Source organism: Diadema antillarum, unplaced genomic scaffold (assembly GCF_040938485.1).
Source record: "Diadema antillarum isolate AM-2024a unplaced genomic scaffold, OU_Dant_1.0 seq00001108_RagTag, whole genome shotgun sequence".
Classification (NCBI taxonomy): Eukaryota; Metazoa; Echinodermata; class Echinoidea; order Diadematoida; family Diadematidae; genus Diadema; species Diadema antillarum.
Genome location: NW_027271924.1, coordinates 37,538 through 60,707, shown reverse-complemented (window position 1 = coordinate 60,707; position 23,170 = coordinate 37,538). Strand labels below are relative to the sequence as shown.

At 36.8% G+C, this 23,170-nt stretch overlaps 1 protein-coding gene across 1 annotated transcript; it reads right to left on the bottom strand.

Moving 5' to 3' along the window:
- Positions 1–6,047: 6,047 nt before the first annotated feature.
- On the bottom strand, positions 6,048–21,677 carry LOC139743816 (isoamyl acetate-hydrolyzing esterase 1 homolog). The gene is made up of 6 exons (XM_071654273.1): positions 21,546–21,677; positions 19,266–19,318; positions 17,173–17,371; positions 10,821–10,929; positions 8,964–9,082; positions 6,048–6,780 (listed from the first exon to the last, which is right to left on the bottom strand). The coding sequence occupies exons 1-6, from the start codon at positions 21,600–21,602 to the stop codon at positions 6,604–6,606; spliced, it is 714 nt and encodes a 237-aa protein (XP_071510374.1). The 5' UTR covers positions 21,603–21,677; the 3' UTR covers positions 6,048–6,603.
- Positions 21,678–23,170: the final 1,493 nt, after the last annotated feature.

Below are 23,170 nucleotides of genomic sequence, written 5' to 3'. Positions count from 1 at the left end.
AGTCAAATCTACCACTTGTCGATACAAGACGAAGTTTTTTAATGGTTTTTACAATTATCTACGATACTAAACATTGAAGTGAATATGACGACAAATTTAGTAAGAGAATAAAATGAATCAATGCTGTGCAGGGTTTGTACATGACATTATCACGTCGTTTAGGCCTATCTGCAACTGTTCAGTTCTATAAAACCCAAGTAAAAAAAAAAATTGCAACACACTAATGATACAAAGACAGATTAAGTATAAAGGTGGATGGATAGGTACGTCTATGTATACGAATGCTTCAACATCAGCCCTGAAATCACTGTCCACCTGTTGCTTTGATCTTCTTTATCATTAGACCTTTTTACATTCAGGGGCCGCGGAACGTGTGCGGTGTTCGTGTGAAGGGTGTGTTGTGGTGGTGGTGTGTGTGTGTGTGGGGGGGGGGGGGGGTCTCGTGGTTGACTCTTAAAGCTGCAGGTCAACTTTCCAATTTGAGTCCTTAGACTGGAAATCAATCTAAAAGATTGTTGTGGGGGACCAATCAAACATAAGATTGAGAAAAACATTGGCTTCTAAATCTATCAGATTGATATTTTCAATCTAATTTTGGATTGGTCCCTCATCTCAATCTCAAGAATTAGGCCTAAGAGAGAATGCTCCCTCCGCCCCGCCCCGCCCTCCTCGAAAGGGCAGAACCCTCAAAAGTTGTCCGGTTTCTTGTGCTTTTTCATTTTTCATTTTGCTTCCGTGTTTGTTTGTTCTTTTATGTTTTAAGTTCCATTTCAATTGGGATTTTTTTTTTAAGGTTTGGTTTGGTTTAGTTTTGTTTTAAACCAAACACCCCCCGATTTTGCGGCTCCTGATATTGTTCAGAGTTATGATACCGATAAACACATTATACTCACTTCGGATGAATGGGACCGGGAGAACAAATCTTAAAACACATCGCATTTCCCATTGGCCGCGTTGCTCAGATAATTGGCAGCGTAATCAAAGTTTGTCATCTCTCCCTCTCTCTCTGACATGCCCTATGCTTATTTTTTATTTTTTTCTAATGAAGTAAAAACATTCTAATTAAGGAGTATACTGTAAAAAATATCATGCATTTTTCTTTAGATGGTTATCTTCATTTGTGTAGCAGCGTAAATTTTGAAAGAAAATGTCAAGACATCAGCTGGGAGAGGGAGAATATATAGATGTTTAATAAAGATAAAGTGTTTGTACAGCCGGAAACAGCGGACGTGTTTATAATAATCACAAGGAGAGGAAGAAAGATGGCCTGATTTGAAAGAAATAAACGACTGATGATTTGAAAACAATTTACTGCAAATTATGACTATTTTCTTTATTAATCCATTCAACAGATGATCTTAACAGATCAATCAATCTTAGAAATAAATCAAAATGAACGTAATTTCTCCATTTCTCTTTTCTTCTCCTTCTTCTTTTCCTTCTCTCATTTTCAGCGAAAGGGCATTACATCATGCGGTATAGGCCCTAAGGTATGTTTGCTTCATTGCTCAAAAGACGTCATTATTTTGATGAGAGAGTCTGTCAGGTAATTATACCTCCCAACTGAAAACACTGTTAGATGTAAGCTTCTTTTTTTCGATTTCACTTACTTTCAACTGTCTCTTCATGTTCATTTCGTATTACAAAACAACCAAACCTATCTCACTGATTAGAACAACGTTTCAAAAATCAAATATCACTGGTTTAAGTCTGCTATCTATGACGCGTCGGCCTGGCGCGTCGGGTATACAGAAGAAGTCGCGAGCCGCACGGCGTCCGTTCGGGCTTTATAATATTGACGGAAATGTGGAATTCTGCATGTGCATTCGTGGGCGATTTTCGTTAAAATAACTTATTCAAAGAGTTCATTAATCCCAGAATGAAGCAAGGTTCGTTATTCTGAAAAACATGAATTCCGTAATATACATGTACCTCGATGTTCGTTAGTCCGAAAATGAAATAGGGTTTATTAATCCGAACATTTTGTGGCGTCATTCAAAGGTTCGTTGGTTCGAAAACGATATATTCCGAAGGTTAGATAGTCCGGAAGTGAACTGAGGTCCCTTGGTATGAAAAAGAAATAAAAAAGGAGAAGAAGAAGAAGAAGAAGAAGAAGAAGAAGAAGAAGAAGAAGAAGAAACAAAAAGGTTACGCACTGACAAACCTTCAGAATTACGAATTTTCTTTCGTTTTCGGATTAACGAACCTTCGGAATAACGATCCCTACTTCATTTTTGGGTTAACGAACCTTCGGAACTGAACTTCCGAATTACGAATCTTACTTCATTTCTGGATTAACGAGCCTTATGGAACAATGAACTTTCGGTATAACAAACTGTAACTGTTGTTAGCCCGGCGCATTCATCGGACAGGGATTTTGACGGTACGGTGCTTTTTCTGGTTCAATATTGATTATATCATCATGATTATTGCATGCGTGTCTGTGTGTGTGTGTGCGTGAGTAGGACCTACACTTATAGAGGTTACATCAGTTCAGAATATCGAACGAACATGTAACTTTCACTTTTAACGCCCTTCTGTGTGTCTTCTTTGATGTTATAGTGACGGGGCTTTACAAAGTAGACGAATCCCAGTTTCCCAACATCAGAGTGCTTCTTTCTCATTGTTATAAATTCAAAGCATGTCTCACACACACACACACACACACACACACACACACACACACACACACACACACACACACACATACACACACTTTCTCTCTATTTGTCTCTATTTTAGTTTGAATACATGCATACTGCTAAGATTTTGTTGCCATTATGCTTACATGTCTTTATGGTCATTATGAAAACAATAATTATATGAAGAGTTTGTTCGCAAAAACCGATAAGTCCATTTTTGAATATTTTGAAGTGCGGTCTCTTTCATAATGTACAAAATAATACCTTTTAAATGATATATTGGTCACTACATAATTAGGTACATTTTTGAAGTAATGGTCAAGAGAAGCAAAAATTTTCTTTTTATTCTCTTTATTTTTCTTAATCTTTAATCGCAAATATCTCCATTTGGCAAATATGGACTTATCGGTTTTTGCGAACAAACTCTTCATATTTGACTACTTGTGATTCTTTTTTTTTGCTTACTTCTTGTTTGTGTTATCAAAATATACTACTAATCCTATCGTGGTGGGTATATACATGTACTCCCCTTTCAGAATGACACTAGATGTACATGTATATGGAAGTAACATTTTTTTTTTTGTATAAGTTGCCAGTGACAGCAAATGAAAATACAAATACACATACTGTAATACATTCAAAGACAATAATCATGGTAAAAGAACAATCTACACACATACATGATGATGAACAGACACACTCACACACAGACTTCACTGAAAGAGGAAAGCAGATGACGCCCTCTGAAGTCAACGAAGACAGAATCCTTGAAATATATCACATTTTTAATTCTTTATTTATCAACTTATTTTCATTATTATTATTTTTTGACATGTGGACAATGGATCAAAGAAATTGTGACAACATAATGTAACATAATCATACAGGTGACTCTCTTTATACTGAAGTCATCTGGACTGGCAGATTTCTTTTCTTCACACAATTAAAGTATATAAAGAAATTATATAGATACCAATATTTGGACCTGACTTTGTTGTAACAAAATTTTGTAATAACCATGTTTGTTAAAATGGGAATATATTAACAAGGTATAGCATTTAATGCTTTGTGAACTTAACATCCCAGACTGTTCTCTTGTAACACACACAAAAAAAAAAAGACAAAGAAAATTATAGTGACAATTTCATTATGGAACAAGTATGCATATATGAATTTAATTAAAGTTCAATAGCTCTGATAGATTTAGACAGAGAGAGAGAGAGAGAAAACCATACATCTCCAGCTACAGTGTTTTGTGATTGTCATAATATTTCTCTTCCAAGGTATACAAACTATGTGTACTGCACCACAAACTGCTGATTACAAGTCCGTTGATACAATTTGCTAAAATAAGCATGATTTAAAGGCCAAAGTAGGAAGGTAACATTCATCAACTTACATATGCGTAATGCATCACTAAAGCAACAAAGAGTTGCATGCCCTGATTTTACATGAGGATTATCAAAAAGGTACAATGGGTCAACCTAGTAAATGTTGAGTTGTTCATATTTTGTGAAATAGCAATTCTTCTTCTACATTATTCTAAAATTTGGGATCATAAAATGAATGGGAAATTTTATTTTTAACAGTTTCTCTAGAACACTTTAAAAAAGAAGAAGAATATATTATGTGCTCAGGTATGTCTTAGAGGCTCCTTTTCATTTTTAAAAACCCTTTACACACACTTCAAGGTCAACTCACTTTTGAAAAGATAGTGCTACTGCTTTGAAAGTTGGTATTAGTCATGGAAAGAATGTGTTAATAGAGCATGCTCTATTTCAGTTTAATCTGATAATCCCTTCATTGTTGTTGCTAAGGAGATTTACATCCTGTTTTTTTTTGTCCCATTCATAGCACAGAGCACCACTTTGTAAGATTAAGCATTTGTTAAAGCACTTGAATAGACTCTACACTTCAGAGAAATTTTTTCTCAGTACACATCTTCCCAGCACCTTTCCTGTGTGCTTTCTTTCCAATATTTAGATATGTCAGGAGAGTCATCTGACTTGATCTATACATCCTTCTAAGGATTAAAGTCTGCTCTTTCAGAATCTGCCCTTAACTAAAAATCCATGTCTGGCGACTTTTTGTTGATTTTGTGATGCAGGGAAACATATATCGTCGCTGGGGTGACAAGACCTTGTATCTCAAATTTTGGAGAAAATGACATTTTTAGATTAATGGTCAGATAATTGGTTACGTGATGTCCTGTCCAAATCCTAACTGTGCTACCCCAAAAATGAAGCCACCACTGCATGTCAAAGGAAAGGCTATCCCATTCAGTATAATGCTTTGGCCACCATGTTTTTTGGCTCTCCTGAACATTTGACATTCTGTAGACACGAGGTCTTGGGGCGACGATATACTCTTACCATCAACTACCTCATTTCTCTTTTGAGATTGGGACTACATGTAACATTTCTTTTTCAGTTTATTTCTGAAGCAATACCACCAATACCACCACTGAAACGTCTTGCTCCTATGTCCTCACCACAAACCATCTACAGCTGGAATGCATCCTTACAGTGGCAAACAGAAGCCAGTCATTCATTTTTCACAGACACACCCACCCACCCACACACATATTGGATAATCCAAAATTTGTCAACATGCATATCTTAAACAAACTGGCCCAAACAGTGAGACTAAGAGCAAAAAGAAGTGTATTAAAAAAAGTTATTTCAGGCACTTTTTTCTAATGGCAGCTTCAGGGCTTCGGTACAGAAGAACATCGCAATTCACATCATTGTAAATTATCAGTTTACACAAAAACACATGGAAGTTTAATCTATTTCAGAAATTAACCTAACTTAGAAACTTATGAGAACTAGAAATGTCGCTATGGCGACTGGTGTATGCCTCCGCCATAATGCATGGTTCTCCTAATAGGTCTATAGTACAATGTCTTGACAATGTGTGATGACAGTTTCACACATTTGGCAAAATATTAAAATGACAGGTTTGCCACAAATGTGCTGAATGTTCACTTTCCTAGAAGTAGGTTCAATTGGATGAATGATTAAAACGTCAGAGTGCAGGTATTTGGGGGAACTGATGATTTTTACTTGACTTTTGACCCTTTTATAAGTTTATGCATTGAGTAATTTTCAAGGTATTGAGAAAAAGTATAATTTAAGTATCAAATGGTAAAATAGTATTATCTAAACCTGGCCTTTTGACTTTTGACCTCACAGTTCCAAAGAGAATCACTGTTAGGTAGAACATGCATAAATATATAAGTTTCATGATAATACCTTGAGTTACTTTTGAGATATGGAGGAAGAAGTGCAATTTAGCACTTTCACTTGACCTTTGACCTTTGACCTTTTGGCAAGAAACTTCCCACAGAATATATATTGGGTTATACATGCATACATCAAGTTAAAAAAAAAAAATCCTTCAGGCATTGCATAAATATAAGGAAAGTAGTGATATTTTGAGGAGTTGACCTTGACCTTTGACCCATGACCTTTGACCCATGACCCCAACTTCCCTAGATAATCACTGCCCATTGGTACATGCATATATACTAAGTTCCATGAAGATACCTTGAACCATTTGCGAGATATGGAGAAAAACATGAAATTTCAACCTTTTTTTCACAAAATAACCTGTGACCTTTGACCTTTGACCCTGTGACCCTAAAATCCAAACAAAGTATTATCCCCCCACGATATACCCTCATACCAAGTTTGATGCAAAACTACCTCACGGTTCTTGAGATATCGACAAAAACAAAACGGGACGGACGTACGGACGCACGGTTATCGTGAATGGCCAACAATGGAAAATAGTAAAAAGCACTGTGATATCACTAAAAGCACTGAAAATCTCAGAACATGAGTAAGATACGACGGAAGAAAATATTCTCATCTGAAAAAAAAATATATCCTGATTTTTACGCTGACGCATCAAAGAAGATGCCAACTACCTATGAAAGACGACTTCCGCACATCACGCATCAATCTTGCTGGAAGCTCTTCTCTGGATTGGCGTAGTCTATATCGCTCCAGTCTGGCCACTGCTGAGGGAGGGATGCAGTGCAGTCGTCGACAAAACCCGAGAGGTGCTTGTAGAGGAACCCTGCTCCTTCCGCTGTCAAGTGTAGACCATCGCAGAGGAACCTCGGGCCCCAGTTCTGGAAGACAGAAGAGCACATTGCAACTGATTGACAAATTGCCCAACATCGATGTAAATAAGCACTGAATTGATCAGTGTTTTTGTAGTAGCCATGATAAAAAAATCATGGGCGTACATACTCAAACCTACGACCTCCTGATCTCCGGACAGGCGTCATCTCCACTAGACCATTTAGCTTCATCCGACAGAAAGTGTTGGTTCTAATCCTTATAGCATGTAACAGGTACTGCAAAAAACAGTGATCAATTCAGTGCTTATTTACGTCGATGTTGGGCAATTTGTCAATCAGTTGCAATGAAAACATCTCAACGGACGAATTTCATGAATTAGAAGAGCACACGTTGTCATTACCCCCAAATCTATTGTTGTCAAGTGATTTTCATCATCAGAGTAGTCATCAGGGTCCCATTTCATAAAACTTGTTATCAGTGACAACTGCTACATGTCTGTGACAAATTAACTCTCAGTCAATCAGACGCAAGGATTTCAGTAGCTTGTAACAACTATCACAAATTGTCACTGATAACAAGTTTTATGACAGTTATCAACAGGGCATGTGAGAGGAATACTGCCATAGCAAATAGTGTCAAGTGCGAGAAGTTGATTTTGGGAGGAAAGAACGTCACTGACAGATGCAGTCTAGAATATTTCAAGAAGATAAATAAAAACAGATCCTCTGTGAATTAATTATCATATTTGATTTCTTAATGCATGGTTTATACAGTGCCTTGTATTTGTAACCCAGGAACATGTAAGAAGTGACACATGGCTTTAACCCCAAAAAGGCCGGGGGGGGGTTCAATCAACCCCCCCCTTGACATTTTTCGCGACTACTCCGCCGCGCGAAATTTGTCGACCGCGCCGTTCGCTGACTTTTTACTTTCAAGTCTCGCGCATCTTTTGACACCGTTTTCGCGAAAATCGTGCATACCTTTACGACGCTGCATAACGTTTTATACATGTCTGTAAGACCGAAAATGGCTCAAAAACGTGATTTTGTGTATAAAGTCTATGCAAATGGAGTTTTCTCTTCTTATTCATAAAGATATGATTATTTTCACTTTTATAGGCTGAAACTAATTAATTTTAGCATAATTATGCTTGATATAGGTTCTGTCATAAATTTTGCGAAAAAAAATGATAAAACAAATGGTCGTAAAAACAGAGAAATACATAAGAAATTCATAAAACAATAAAATACATAAGAAATTGATTTTGATATAAATTTTTTTTTTCAACTACATTGTTAGGAATGCTACAAAGAATGTTTTCACCAAAAATTAGGATTCTAGGAGCTTCAATTTCTGATTTAGAGCAAAATGTATGATTTTATGCATATATTAGCATAATTAATTATTATGACGAAAATGTCTATTTCTCTTTGTATAGCTTGGTAGATTACGCCATAGGTTATGCACGTGCCAAATTTCATGGCGATTGCGCGATTGACGGCCGAGATCTCGGGGGGGGGGGGGGGGGGGGGGGGTTGAATCAACCCCTCCCCGGCCACAGAACACCCAAAAAAGCCCGGCCTGGTTAGGGTTAAAGTGTGTGTTTGTCATTATTGTTATCTTTGCTGGGTGGTCTGTGTGCTGCATAACGTGGCCTCTCTCAGCTTGTTGTGTTCATCAGGCCGTGTTGCGAAACCCCTCAAATCATCCCCCCTACATCAACACATTCACCTTTTTGTCTGCTGTTACACACTATCTCCTTCTTAATCATTCATCAAGTGATACATTCATACTTTTCAATCAAAAATTGTGCTCTAATGCGATCAAGTTGCACAGTGCACGGAAAGTAGCTGCTCTATAAAACCATAGCTACTCTGAATAGTGTCCTACATACAGGGGGCCCCCAGTACAATGAACATGGTTATAACAAAATTTTGAAACAACGAAGTACAAATTCAGTTCCCAAAAGTATCATCATCAAAGTCTAAGTGGAAAAATTCCCTTCGGTTATAACGAAATTTCGATACACTGAAAGAAAACTGTAGGTCCTGAGGACTTTGTTATTTAACGAGAGCCTCCTGTGACACTTTCCACTCTCAACGTTCCTACTGCTGTATCGATCCCAGATATCTCTCCTAAAAGCACCATACTTGTAGATTGTAGATATTTCAAACTTTAAACACAGGAGGGCGCTCTAACTCACAACTTATTACACCTGTCTTCATCCTACCTCTTCCTTCTGCATCAAGGTCCACAGGTCTATTACTTTCACTCCCAGATCTTGGGCAAGATTGCAGCAAGCCTTGGCATATTTTCCTGAGTTCTTGAGTGTTCTGTTCAATGTTGTACCTGGGATGAGATTAAAAAAAAGGAAAAAGAAATTGAATAGCAAATGGGAATGCACTTTTGAAGATGGCGCAAAGGTGAATACTGTAATTTGCAAAGCAACAAATTTGACACCAGAAGATACATACATATTCATGTTTACGTTGATGTTTATGACATTCAATAGCAGAATTTCCCAAATTCAGATACAGAGAGAGCATGAAATCAACTAGTAATGCCCTTTTCATGCAAAATAACCAAAGAGCAGAGTGATTTGATACTTGTGACATGCCAAATTGATGTCAAAGGTCTTTGCATGCAAAATGTGAAATCCTGTGGGAATATGCAAACTAGCAGCTACACAGTGAATTATATACCTCAGAAATGAAATCCTGTTCTGTGATTCGTCTACACATTGTCATATGACCATACATAATATTGTTTTGATGTCAATAATGTTGAAAACAAAATGCTGGTGGCATAAAATGCACTATACAATGATGACATTCATGGTATAGTGCACTATACAATAAATGTTATTATGGATATATTCTGCGCTTGATCAAAGGTTTTACCCAGAGGTGTGACATCTTAAAGGACAAGTTCACCTTCAGGTTGAGTGAATGCAGCAATATTAGTAGAACACATCAGTGAGAGTTTGAGGAAAATCTGACAATCCGTTCAAAAGTTATGAATTTTTTCTGTTCAGTCATGGCTGGATGAGAAGACTACTGTAGCTTGTGATGTCACATGAGTACAACAGTATAAAGAAAGTATGTAAAAGAAAATTCACCTCTATTTTCACTTTTCTCGCATAACAAAAGAACACTTGACTTCTCTCTTTCAGAAGGCAAGGGGAATAATATTATCTTTAACATACATCAGTAACAAGTCCAAGAAATGTGCACTTTATTCAAAAAGTAAAATTTTGTGAAATTCTTTTTTTATTTTCATTATATTGTTGTACGCATGTGACATCACACACTGTAGTAGTCTTCTCATCCAGCAGTAATTGCGCAGATACTTTAAAACTTCATAAAATTTTACTTTTTGAATAAAGTGCACATTTCTTGGACTTGTTACTGATGTATGTTAAAGATAATATTATTCCCCTTGCCTTCTGAAAGAGAGAAGTCAAGTGTTCTTTTGTTATGCGAGAAAAGTGAAAATAGAGGTGAATTTTCTTTTACATACTTTCTTTATACTGTTGTACTCATGTGACATCACAAGCTACAGTAGTCTTCTCATCCAGCCATGACTGAACAGAAAAATTCATAACTTTTGAACGGGTTGTCGGATTTTCCTCAAACTTTCACTGATGTGTTCTACTAATATTGTTGCATTCACTCAATCCACATGTACATGAAGGTGAACTTGTCCTTTAAATTGCTATTGGTATCATCTACAAACACCACTCTGTACATACAGTATACATGTATGTGCAGGATCAGACTTATCTTTTTTTTAAAAGATTCATTGGAGGGATATTAACACTGTTTCAAGCCACTAGTGAAAGAGTATACAGTGTAATACGCATATGCTCTGTGACAGAAATAGCACCATTTTCTTCGAGGGCTGCTCCCCTAGGAATTTCTGGCACTGTGAAATCTATAATTTCAACGAGAGCTTCTTAGTGCGAGTTATGTTTGTTTAATAGCCAGATGTGTATGGAAATTTGAATGAGATTGGATGATAAGTACTGCTATGTTGCTCAACTTATTTTGATGCCATGAGAAATGGGGGAGGGAAGGGTGTAGGTTACCTTTTGTCTTACAAGCCTCACTCCAAGCTGCTTCATCGATAGGAGGCGGTGTGATCAGCATCAGTCTCTCCTTAGGAAGCCCTTTGCTTTCAAAATACTTGATCATCGCCTTAGAATGGGAAATTGAATGTCACATCACATTAAACACATCTATTTCTTCTTTAGTTCATTGGGGACAGGCACAAGGACGATTGTTAAGGAAGTGAGCAACGACAGGAAGCTTCCTTAGAGCTGTCTAGTTGTGTAAATTCAAAATTCATACAAAAAGCATTTTCATCCAAAATTACATATCTGTGGGGAATGAAATCAGGTAATACCATGGCCATACAAGCAGGCATGCAGGACTGACTTTTCCCATAATGCATTGGGCTGTTGCTGTCCAACAACATCTGAATTCATGTAATGCAGTTGGTGCATAGGTTAACTATTTCAAAGCACCCTACGAAAAATTAAAGGACAAGTTCACCTTCATAGACATGTGGGTTGAGTGAATGCAGCAATACTAGTAGAACACATCAGTGAGAATTTGAGCAAAATCGGACAATCCGTTCAAAAGTTATGAATTTTTGAAGTTTCTGCTCAGTCACGGCTGGATGAAAAGACTACTATAGCTTGTGATGTCACATGAGTACAACGATATAAAGAAAGAATAAAGAAAATTCAACATATTTCCATTTTTCTCGCATAACAAAAGAACACTCGACTTGTCTCTTTCAGAAGGCAGGGGGAATAATATTACCCTTAACATACGTCAGTAGCAAGTCGAAGAAATGTGCACTTTATTCAAAAAGTAAAGTTTTGTGAAATTCTCTTTTTATTTTCCTTATATAGTTGCACGCATGTAACATCATACACTGTAGTAGTCTTCTCTTCCAGCAGTGACTGCGCAGATACTTAAAATATTCGTAACTTTTGAACGGAGTGGTCAATTTTCCTCAAACTTTCACTGATGTGTTCTACTAATATTGCTGCATTCTCTCAATCCTTAAGTATATGAAGGTGGACTTGTCCTTTCAGGAAACAAGATCCACTTCTCTCTTTGGTACTAGGGTAAAATTGACACTAGTAACCAGCCATCTATAATACATGCACATTCCACGAACAAGTTTGAACATTACCATTATGAAGTAGGTACAAAAATTTCAAATTGACAGCAAGCCCTGTGGCATACAGGTTACGCTTGGTATTAGACACACAAAATCAAGTGTAATGTGACTTTTCAGCCACCGAAGTTGAAATTTATGTCTGTTAATTCTACACTGAATTCAAGACATTTAAAATATTTCATGCAACAGGACCCAGCCTGAAACTGCTTTAAGTACGAAAGAAAAATATCTGAACTGTAATTTTATGAGGAAACTTCTAGGGTGAAAGTTTTGTGTATCTCTCTATAGATCACCACTGTATCATCCTAACCTTCATGTTGTCTGTATAAGCTTCAAGGCTGACGTATTGTGATGGCCAGACTTCTTCTAGACAACTATCATTGGCACCCAGAAACAGTGTGACTGCAACTGCCTCTTGGACCATCTCGGGAGGGAAGACACTGGGGAGGATGATGCGGGCCCAGCGGGAGTTGTAGCCCGAGAACCCTCTGTTCACTACATCGCACTTTCTGCAAAGGTTTCAAAGGGGACAATGGCATTCATTGCCAACCATTTGTGATCATGCATGTGATGCGTCTTTTTTGCCCTCTGCAATAGAGCGTTGCGCCAGTGAATGCACTGCTAAGATATTTTATCTCATTCAGATCATTTAGAGTGCAATTCCACATTATGTTCAACCTAAATGTAATAGGTATTGCAAAATCTGATGAGATAATGAAAGTTATTCATCAAATGGGACATTAAAAATGATTTATTTTTCACATTTTACTGAATAGTGATATCAGTAGCAAAAAACCTACCATGCAAATTTGCTGATATCATCACATCATCAACGCACAATTCATCCACTGGTTTGTGCACAAAAAGAAAAAAAAAAGTTTTCGAGTATAATGAAGCAACTTCATACCTATCGTCATTGCTTAGTTTTTGCAAAACATAAATATGGTTACATTTTCATTCATTTTTTGATGTTGTTGTAAACTTCATTTCATGTCAATAAAAGGAAATTTAACACAATTTTGTGTGCAGTACATGGGACACTTAGTGAGGTGATGACATCACCTCACTAATTTGCATACACTTTTATGTGTTGGGTAATACAATGTTGTACTATCATCATTGCGTAAAACACGAGAAGCTTTTAAATTTCACAGCTTTCTAATTTGACGTCCAAGTTTGATGATCCATCTCATCAATGTTTGTTTGATTTACGCTCTACCAATGACAGTCAACCCAAACGTGAGGTAGAATTATATTTAAACCATCCCAAGCTACTTGTGTCAACACAGATCATTTAACTCTTCTTTTTTTTTGTTATAAATTTTGCTGTTTCTTTGGTTGAAGTCCTGTATCGTCCAGCATACAATGCCTGGGCAAAGCCCAAGACTCTAAAGTACTTGTGAAGTCTAATAGCTTCATGTGAGCAAATTGATATTCAATCCTTGCAAATACTGACACTCCAAGCATGGTAATACTGATGAACATTTCTTCGAATCACCATCATCACTATCCTTATTTTTTTTACATACCCCAAAATCAATTTTGTGAATGGAAACAAGGACGTTCTAATTTCTGTCGCGGCAGAATATTGAATCTCATTGTGTCTTATCTGACATTCCACCTTGCACTCATGCAGACAACAGAAAGATGAGGGAATGATACAGTGATTTGTCTTGGCATCAAAATGGCATGACGCCAGAACACCAGACAAAATTAATCCTGATAACAAAATATCCAGAAAGTCCTTTGAAAAGGCTATTTTTTGTTTCCTATTGCTTTCATGACAATTACAAGTTTGGCTATACTGTTTTTTTCTGTTCTTGTTTTGTGAATATTTCACCTTATAAAGAAAGAGAATGAAAGAAAGATTGACAGAGACAGACAGAAAGAAACTGAGCACCCAATGTTAGAGATATGACATCTGAAACGAGAGTTGCGATTGAATCAAAAATGTACTGCCTGCTGGCCGGCAGAGGGCGATGTTATTACACAGCCAACAGTAACAGGTTAGTTGCATGAGTTTGGTTATCAGCAGATGTCTAAGTACTGAAATAAAAAAAATGAAAAAATGTTGTTGCCTGACAAACTTAATGCCTTGAGTGTTGGGTTGGAGTTTATCATCAAAATATTTCATTTGTTTATCATTTCATGGAATTATAGATGAAAACACATAATTACTTGCAGCTGTAAAAGTTGCTAAATTACAGTGGAATGTGCCAGTTGTGATAATCCTAAATTGCTTTGTTTACATGGCACACTAAATACGAGAGAGTCATTCTTGCCACAAATAAAATACTGTCACGAAGGATTTGACAAAAAGGACTGATAAAGCCTTATTAATGAGCACTCATCACTAGCAAATAGAAGTCTGGTTGTAACTTGTAACACAAGATCAGTTTGATGGTTCTGTTTGGCAAAGATAAAATAAGAGCATGTTTGTAGCACTGTGTGTAGAAGCAGGTCATGCTAATGTATTTTTAAGAATTATTTCCAAGAATACTTCTCATAAATGATAATATAGTCACAATATGGCTTGATTTATTTCACCTCACGAGAGAGGAGCTGTGTACGTAACTGTTTATTTGCAATGAAACAAAACTTGAACCTTGCCACGTTTGTATCAACAAACTGGTGTACTGCCCAGAATTCCTCAGTAGACAGTCTTATGGGGATTTATTCTTAAGTTTCCTGGCATTATATTTCTATGAACTTCGATGCTGCAGCAACTGGATTTTACGGATGCTTCCTTGTCTTTAACCAACTAGTTGTTTATAGAGACTAAATGTAATACAATGCACATACAATGTATCAGAAAATGTGTATCTGCAGTACGGAATGATTACATCTAGGAAGCAACTGAATAATCTGTAACCCAAATCAGCATTGTTCACTTGCAAGGAGGTTTTCCCATTCATAGTTTCACTAATTTACTGGTACATTAAAATTTGAATGAAAACCCATGGCAACAAAAAATTAAATAAATTAGACTGATATGCCTTTGTCTGTGTACATGGATTTGGTATCTTCAGGGCCCCATTTCATAAAAGATGTTAGGATGGCAACTCTTGCTGGAATGGCAACTTCCAATAGCAACAGCCAATCACGAAGCTGGATTCTTGTCGTTACTATGACAATTGCCATTCCAGCAAGAGTTGCTATCAAATCAACTTTTTATGAAATGGGGCCCTGATCTTAACCACCCCTCTCCCCCAACCATAGAGTTGAACTGGAGATTCAGGATGCAGACCTTTTGGACATTTGTTCACAAATGGGTAATTCCGTGAAGTTGGGGCACAAAGTGTTACATTTTAGCATAACTCAATACTAATTATGCTATACTTATATTGTTTATAGGCTTTACATTTGTATTGAGACCATACATTTTCCTGGAAATTTTGTGCCATTCAGACTCAATTTTGATGAAGTTATTAAAACAATATGTAACGGTGTCCTGTAGCATCGTGACGTGTCTATGTAGCATTGTGATAGTTAAAATCTGGTCCTAAAAGACAAATTAATGCAATTAGCTTGACCAAAATTTGATATAATATGCATAATTACTAGATTAGTCAGATAGCTAAATATCTTAATTCTCCTTTCCACAGTTTTACTTTCACAAGAAAATTACACAATGTGTCACTATGCTACAGGGTGTCCACCAAATGTAACAAAAAAGGACACCGCATAGCATCGTGGTACATTTTGCAATTTTCTTTTAAAATTAAAACTGTGTACAGGAAATTTGAGATATTTAGCTGTCTCATTCGTATCTCGTTAATGCATATTGCATCAAATTTTGGTCAAGCTTATTGCCATAATTTGTCTCTTAGGACCAAATTTTGAAATATCACGATGCTACATGGACACGTCACGATGCTACAGGACACTGTTACATATTGTTTAATAACTTCATCAAAATTGAGTCTGAATGGCACAAAATTTCCAGGAAAATGTGTGGCCTCAATGCAAATGTAAAGCCTACAAACAATAAATGTATAGCATAATTAATATTGAGTTATGCTGAAATGTGTTTTTTTAATATCACGATGCTACATGGACACTGCCCCAACTTCATGGAATTACCTTTAAATTGTCCTGTTACACTGTGTCCCTGTAGCAACATTACATAAATTTTTTATTCAAATGTCAAGTTTTGTGTAAGAATTATATGTGACCGTGCACCTCAAAACGAACATAAAGTCGCACACACTGATTTTGCGTGAGGACTGAAAATAAGTGAAATGGGTCAACCTAGCCGAACTTGACTTTTTCATATTTTCTGAAAGAGCGGGTCTTCTTTTACATTATGCTAAAATTCGGTATCATAAAACGGGCAAGAAAGTGTGTTTTTTCAGCAGTTTATCTCGAACATTTTTGGTAGAATAGTGTGATTAGGTGTGTCTTTAGAATCCCTTTTTCATTTCTAAAAAACCTTGTCCACACTCTTCACTTTCAACTCTAATAACTTTTGAAAGGATAGTGCTACTGCTTTGAAAGTTGGCATTAATTATGGACAGAATGTGTTAATGAGGCATGCTTAATTTCAGTTTAATCTGATAATCTCTTCATTGTTGTTACTCTGGTGGTTTACTTCCTGTTTTTTGTCCCATTCATCGCACAGCCAGCACGGTTTGGTAAAGATTAAGCACTTGAATAGACACTGTACTTCAGAGCCTCTTTTCTCAGTTCACACTTTTCCTGAGTTTGTGCTTTCTTTCCAATATTTAGATAGGTTAGGAGAGTCCATTTGATTTGAGTTATGCATCATTTTAAAGCTTGAAGTGTGCTCTTTCTTGACTAAAAATTCATGTTTGGCGACATTTTGTTTGTTTTGAGGTGCAGGGTCACATATACATATAAATGAAGGGAAAAAATAATCCTCATGGATCAACATTTGGGAAAAATAATATCAGATGCTCAAAACAAACATCTAATGAAATCCCTGATATGGAGCAATTAAGAAAGAAAAAAAAAACCCACAAAAAACCCACTCACAAACAACGAAAAAAAAAAAAAAACAGCTATGGATGGATATGCTGAAAGAGGGAAGGAAGAAAAAGACAACAGCAAAGCCACCACCTGCCTGAATTTATATTTCAATTTCACCCTCTGCCTTTGAGAATTCAGTAATTTCGCACCTCAATCTCTTACTAGACTGAGTAAGTGGTACACCTGCTCACTGTTAGAAAGGGGGTTAATCATCAATTTCCATTTATATATATCAGAAGAAGCAAAGGGAGTGATACCTTAATGTTGGAGACATAGTCCAAGATGGGTACATGTTTGTCTGCCTGAAGGCCAGGGTCACAACAATCATTTGCACCAAAGAAAATGGTTGCCATGACAACACCATCTAGCATTTCTGCTGGGAGTGCATGTGGCAAGGCGGCAAGAGCCCATTTGGTGTTGTAGCCAGAAAAACCTCGGCAAATTATGTCACACTTTCTGGAGATGAAGTTTGCACAGAGATGAGACAGGTTCAGACATGCCAAGAGGCCCCCACAACGAAAATCATGAAAACAAACATTAAAGGCATAATTTACCACTTGTAGATGAAACAAAAACCCAGCTTTAGTGGTTCAAAATAGTTTTAAAATGTGAGTTTAGGGATAGAAACAACCAATGTCAAAATTTGAATCAGTATAATTAATGTTAAGTATTGTTAAATATACAAAATGTGAACAATAGTTGTCATAAAAATGCTTCTAGACTAAACCATCTACTGCTATGGTTTATTGAGAAAAAAAAGAAGTGATATCTCCTTATATTTTAGGCTTTATTACAAAATTTTTACATGGTAGGATGTTTTGTGATATAACTGACCTAAACATATGCATCAAATGTGATAGCTCGAACATTTTTAAAATCACTGCTCCCAGTGGTAAACAGTACCTTTAAAATTAATGACCTGGAGATATTGCATCACATACTATGCTTTACTTTAAAATCACTTGATCAAAGCAATGCATGAAGAGTCAATATTTGCTCAAACAGCTGAAACAAAAGAAAGAATGCTTTGTTGTCATTCGAATATTGGCAAAGTTAGCTGACAGGCTGTTCAGATGTCTTAAACAAACAAGATATTTCAGGAAAGATACCATTCTTTCAAAACACTGAACTGGCATCTGCCCTTATCCCCCTTTCATCAAACAAGACAAAGCATACTATACTAGAACAAATCTATGAACAAACAAGACAAGTAGAAAGCAAATGAAATATGTATTCATACATTTTAACGTTCACAGTGATAAAATTTGTTATGATAGCTACTGCAAGGCTGCACACTAACCTATTTTTTCTACTGGTATGATGGACAGGTTGAACCAGTAGGTACGCAGTTTTTCCACTTTGTACTTTTCTATGAAAGTTACTGGTCTGACAGTGATTTTTACTGGTCAGTGCCAGTGAGCAGCCTTGGCTACTGTACATATACTTGTTTTGTTTTTAAATTGAAAAACTTATCTGTCCAGTAACTTAATAGTGAAGTTTTGCATGGTAAAAATATTGAAGAACAAATGCACTTCACCTGGTCTTATACCCATACAGAGTTCTAATGGGAGATCTAGACAAGTGTCAAATTGTTTAAAAGAAAACACAAATCAGACAAAAATGCATCGAAAAATATGCTGTAGGACATTCATCTGATGCAAGTCATTTAGATACTTATATTTAAGTTTTCCCTTCCCTTTTCAAAAGTGCATGATGTATCAGTTTGCTGAACATTTGCTGAACATAAAAGGAAGTTATCCGATCATAAATGTGAAGGAATAAAGGTTCCGTCTTACACACTCAAATTCCATACGTGGCTTTTCTCTAGCAATCAAGATTAGTCATGACAATTTTTTTTTTTCAAGAAGCCATCTCATAAAGGTGATCAATTTGTTGGGTAAAAACACAAAGAGAGTTAATAGGTAAGCTCACTACACCGTTTATGCCCTTATAAATTTCAGCTGATGAAAAGTTTGTATGTCTGAAATATGTAAGATAAGCATACAAGTCTATCTGATGTGTCATTCAGACGGCTTTCCATGACTTCTCATATATGACTTCTAGTCACCGTCAACCAAAATACCACACTATTAGGTGTACATTGTGTTATTAAACAATATTGGTTGGTATAAAGAAATGACAGTCACAAGTCTCTTTTTGACCAAGATTCCACAAAAATGAGTAGCAATCTCTTGTGAGATTGCAATACCACAGATAAAATTCAATTTCAAATTCTTCACATTTTCTATATCACACTTCCCCTTTTCTTTGAATATCATGTTGTTGCCTAATCATTAAAGCAACTAATCATCAATTTGTATTGTGTATATAAAAATAATATTCATTTTACCTCTGGACCTGATTTGCAATTGAGGCACCCCATCCACCCGGTTCAAAGGAAAGCTGCAAGGACAGAATGAATATGGCAAAGCAAACAATTAATTTCAGTGGCATGCCATGACGCCAAGAAGACATGCAAAACTGTGAAAGCACATATACAGTAGGTGATGACAATATTCATCATGTCATGATGCGTTACTTTAAACTACTGTATTATCTTTAACCCGTTGAAGACGAGTCCCAAGACTACTCGGGCAGGTGTCTATGGGAAATGTGTGTTATAGCAAAATCAGTCTATCCTCAATAGGTTAACCTGTGAAAATACAAAATCGGTGTCCATCATTGCAGCCAGCGCAGACTAGTACGAGTTAGTAAATAGCCTCTGACCATCTGTACAATGCTGCGTCTGTATGGTGGTTGTCATGAAGGTTCATGAAAATCAAGCAATCTTGCCAAATGTTGGGTAACAAGAGCATCAGACCATTAATTTGACATTCAACAAAAATTCACTTTTCTAGCATTATGAAAGAGCACTTGACTAACCGCTTTCAGAAAGCAGGGGGAATAATTGCTACCCCTAACATATGTCAGTATCAAGTTGATGGAATTTGTAATTTTCATGAAAAATGAATTTTTGTGGAATTTTATTTTTATTTTCTTTATATTGTTGTTGCGTTAAACAAATACATACTGCTACTGAACGTTTTCGACGTGCACTCTTCGGAGTAAAAACCGCACGTATGAAACAGGAAGCGCAAACATAACAATATAAGCAAAAATTGTTATGTTCGCGCTTCCTGTTTCATACATGCGGTTTCTACTCCGAAGAGTGCACGTTAAAAACGTTCAGTAGCAGTATGTATTTGTTTAATGCAATTTTGAAGTTTTGTTCCACCAAGCATCTCTTTTTATATTGTTGTCCACTCATACGTCGTAACCTCTAGTAGCTTCCTCATCCAGCGGTTCCAACACCAAAAACTTTAAAAATTCATAACTTTTGTATCGATTGTCCGATTTTACTCAAACTTTCGCTGATGTGTTCTACTAATGTTGTTGCATTTAACACTTTGGTGTCTCGAATTGGTTAGGTCATTGTTAGTAATGGTAATAATTTACTTAATTATTTGATATTCATTCTTGAATTTCAAGTCATCCTTACATGAATAAATTGCAGGCCTTTGTGTTCTTGTGGTTGGAATAGACTCTGTCATCAGTCTAGATCTAGTGAACTTTATCAGCGGTGAAACAGAAAAAAGAAGTGAACCATAAACAAATTTACCAATAATATACCACCTAATATAATAAGATTAAGAAGAGATATTTTACAAGGGTAAGGAACATCATTGCTCTAAACGTCACATCAAATATTGACACAGACATAAAACAAACAGTAATAAGGAACATGTGTACAATTTTTGATAGGATATCATTGTTAAAATATAGGATTAATGTTTGCATGAATGAGTGGAAAAAGTTTGCACGTTTCAGGCTAAAGTAAATTATGCATGTTACTAATATCAAGTACGGTACACTTTTATTTAAAGGGTGTGTACAGTTCTGGTTGAGGTGAGGATTTAGCTTTTAGTGTTTTGCGAGATATTCAGAAACCACTCTATGAGATGTCAAAGAGCATGCAATTCTAAGGGGTATCAAAAGTTTATTTGATGAAATTCGGTTTTGAAATGGCTGAGATATCCAAAAACAAGGTGAAACAAAGAGATCCTATTAAAAGGCGTGGCCTGTCGCCTTTTATTATTATCACTTTTTTGGATATCTCAGCCATTTGAAAACCTATTCATCAAATAAATGTTGAATCCTTCTTAGAATTACATGCTCTTTCATATTTCATAAGAGGTTTCTCATTATCTCACTTAGGAATGTTCAAAACATGAATCCCCACCTCAACCAGTACTGTACAGTCCCTTTAAGTTTACATTGCATTGGAAGACATTTTGTTTTTGGTGTTCCAAAATGTCTGATTATATTCGTAGATGAAAGGGCCGGTGTAATTTTACTGTTTGTGGTGGATATTTTAAAAGATTGAATGGCCGGGCCTGGCAACAGTGCAGTGGGCACGGAAGCTCAAGGGCGCGGGCGCCCGGGCCGGGTCTGAGCGGTCCCAGTCGTCGGCTGGTTATGGAGTCGCAGTGGTCTTCGCTGCGCTGCGCTGGCTGCAAGCCAAGCGCAGCGCAAGCTCACTCTTGTCCGATCTTCTCGGCTCGACCCGCCCGGTACGGACCACGGATATAAAAGTGAGCGTAATCACTGGTTCTTGCTATCAGGAGCTTACCTGTGTTATTGAGTCACCAAACAGAAGTATCTTGGGCCAGTGAACGCTCATTTTCATTCAGTTTGTGCAGGACTAAGAGCAAGAAAACAGGTTTTGACTCTCTAACAGTTAGTGGATAGATGTACACCGGTTACTTCCGGCTAAACGCGCGTTGATTTTCGAGAGGTCGCGCCGTGCATACGTTGAAAAAAGAGAAAAACAACGACAAAGGCGGGGGTTGCGTCATATTTTGTGAGAGCTAGTTTGGGTTTCTAGACCCGTTGTCTGCATTTCTTCTCCTTTTCAATTCAATTTTAAAAGCGTTGTATGTTTGAAACTCAAGGGACGCTGAATAATGACTTGTAATGGTGATAAGCAGGCATTAATGAAAGCAGTGGATTTATTTTAAAATTTTCTGTGTGTAATTTACATATGCCAGGCCTACTAGGAGTGCAGATTTTTTTCCAGAACTTCCCAAATGAGGTTCTTCATTACTCCTTATCATTTCTTTTTTATCCTGCAACTTTTGTTGTTGTTGTTGAAGTTTTGAAAATACAATGGAAAGGCAAAATGTTCATCCTAACTGGCCATTTGGGGAGAGCAAACACGTGTCTTTCTCTTTTTTCTTCTGCTGTGGCAAATCACTTCAGGTTATTTTATCCACGTCGCAAGTTAAAGTACACTCTAATAGTAGGCCTATACAACTGGTAACTGAGGACCATCATGAAATTTATGTTCAATCACAAGAATAATATGAGGACAATAGAAAAAAAATGTTTGTGTGCCTTAAAGTGTCATGCGCAGCAGGTATACTCAAATGGCGGTATCAACATTGGCTTTATCAAATACTAAGCGAACTTCTGCTTTTTGTTTTGTTGGCACTGCTCATTTTCCCCCACAATATTTAGGAGGAGTGCTGCGCAAATGAGTCAAATGATCACACATGATGAATGGACCAGGAAATAAACGTGACACAATATGGGTTAATAGTGTCACCATGTCCGCAGGCATTGACGAAAAGGCACTGGCATGATGAGTTCTTGATTATTTATTTAACTTGATTGTAGTGATGAGGCATAAGATTAAAGAGACATTCAGCAAAAATACGGAGGTACAAAGAGTAGGTTTACATTGGGCAAATAACTTCGAACCCCATCCCAATCCGACTGAAATGTGGTAAACTTAGGACTACAGTTTTTAATCAGGAGCGGATCCAGGAATTCTGTAAAGGCGGGGGGGGGGGGGGGGCGTGACTAATATCTCTGGTGCCACTTCCGGGTTTCATTTCTTTTTTTTTCTTTTTATTTCTTTTGTTTTTTACGAAAATAAAGGGGGGCGTGCACCGGTTGCGCCCCCCCCCCCCCTCTGGATCCGCCACTGTTAATTGCAACTATTTAGGCTTATACTAGTGGTAAAATTAATTTGCTGGAGTTTTTATGTCCCATGTCCATCAAATAGACCTTGAATTTAGTTCAGTGGCAAATTAATTTTGAGAAATTTATCATTCCCTTCGGAAGTGGCTGTGAGAGAAAGGCGTCGAATTTATACATTTTGGTAGGCAGTCTACGATCTAAAGTTTTTGTACATTCTGGGTCTGTGCAAGAAAGACTATGGATAGCGTCAAGCTTTGATAAACAAAAGAAGCT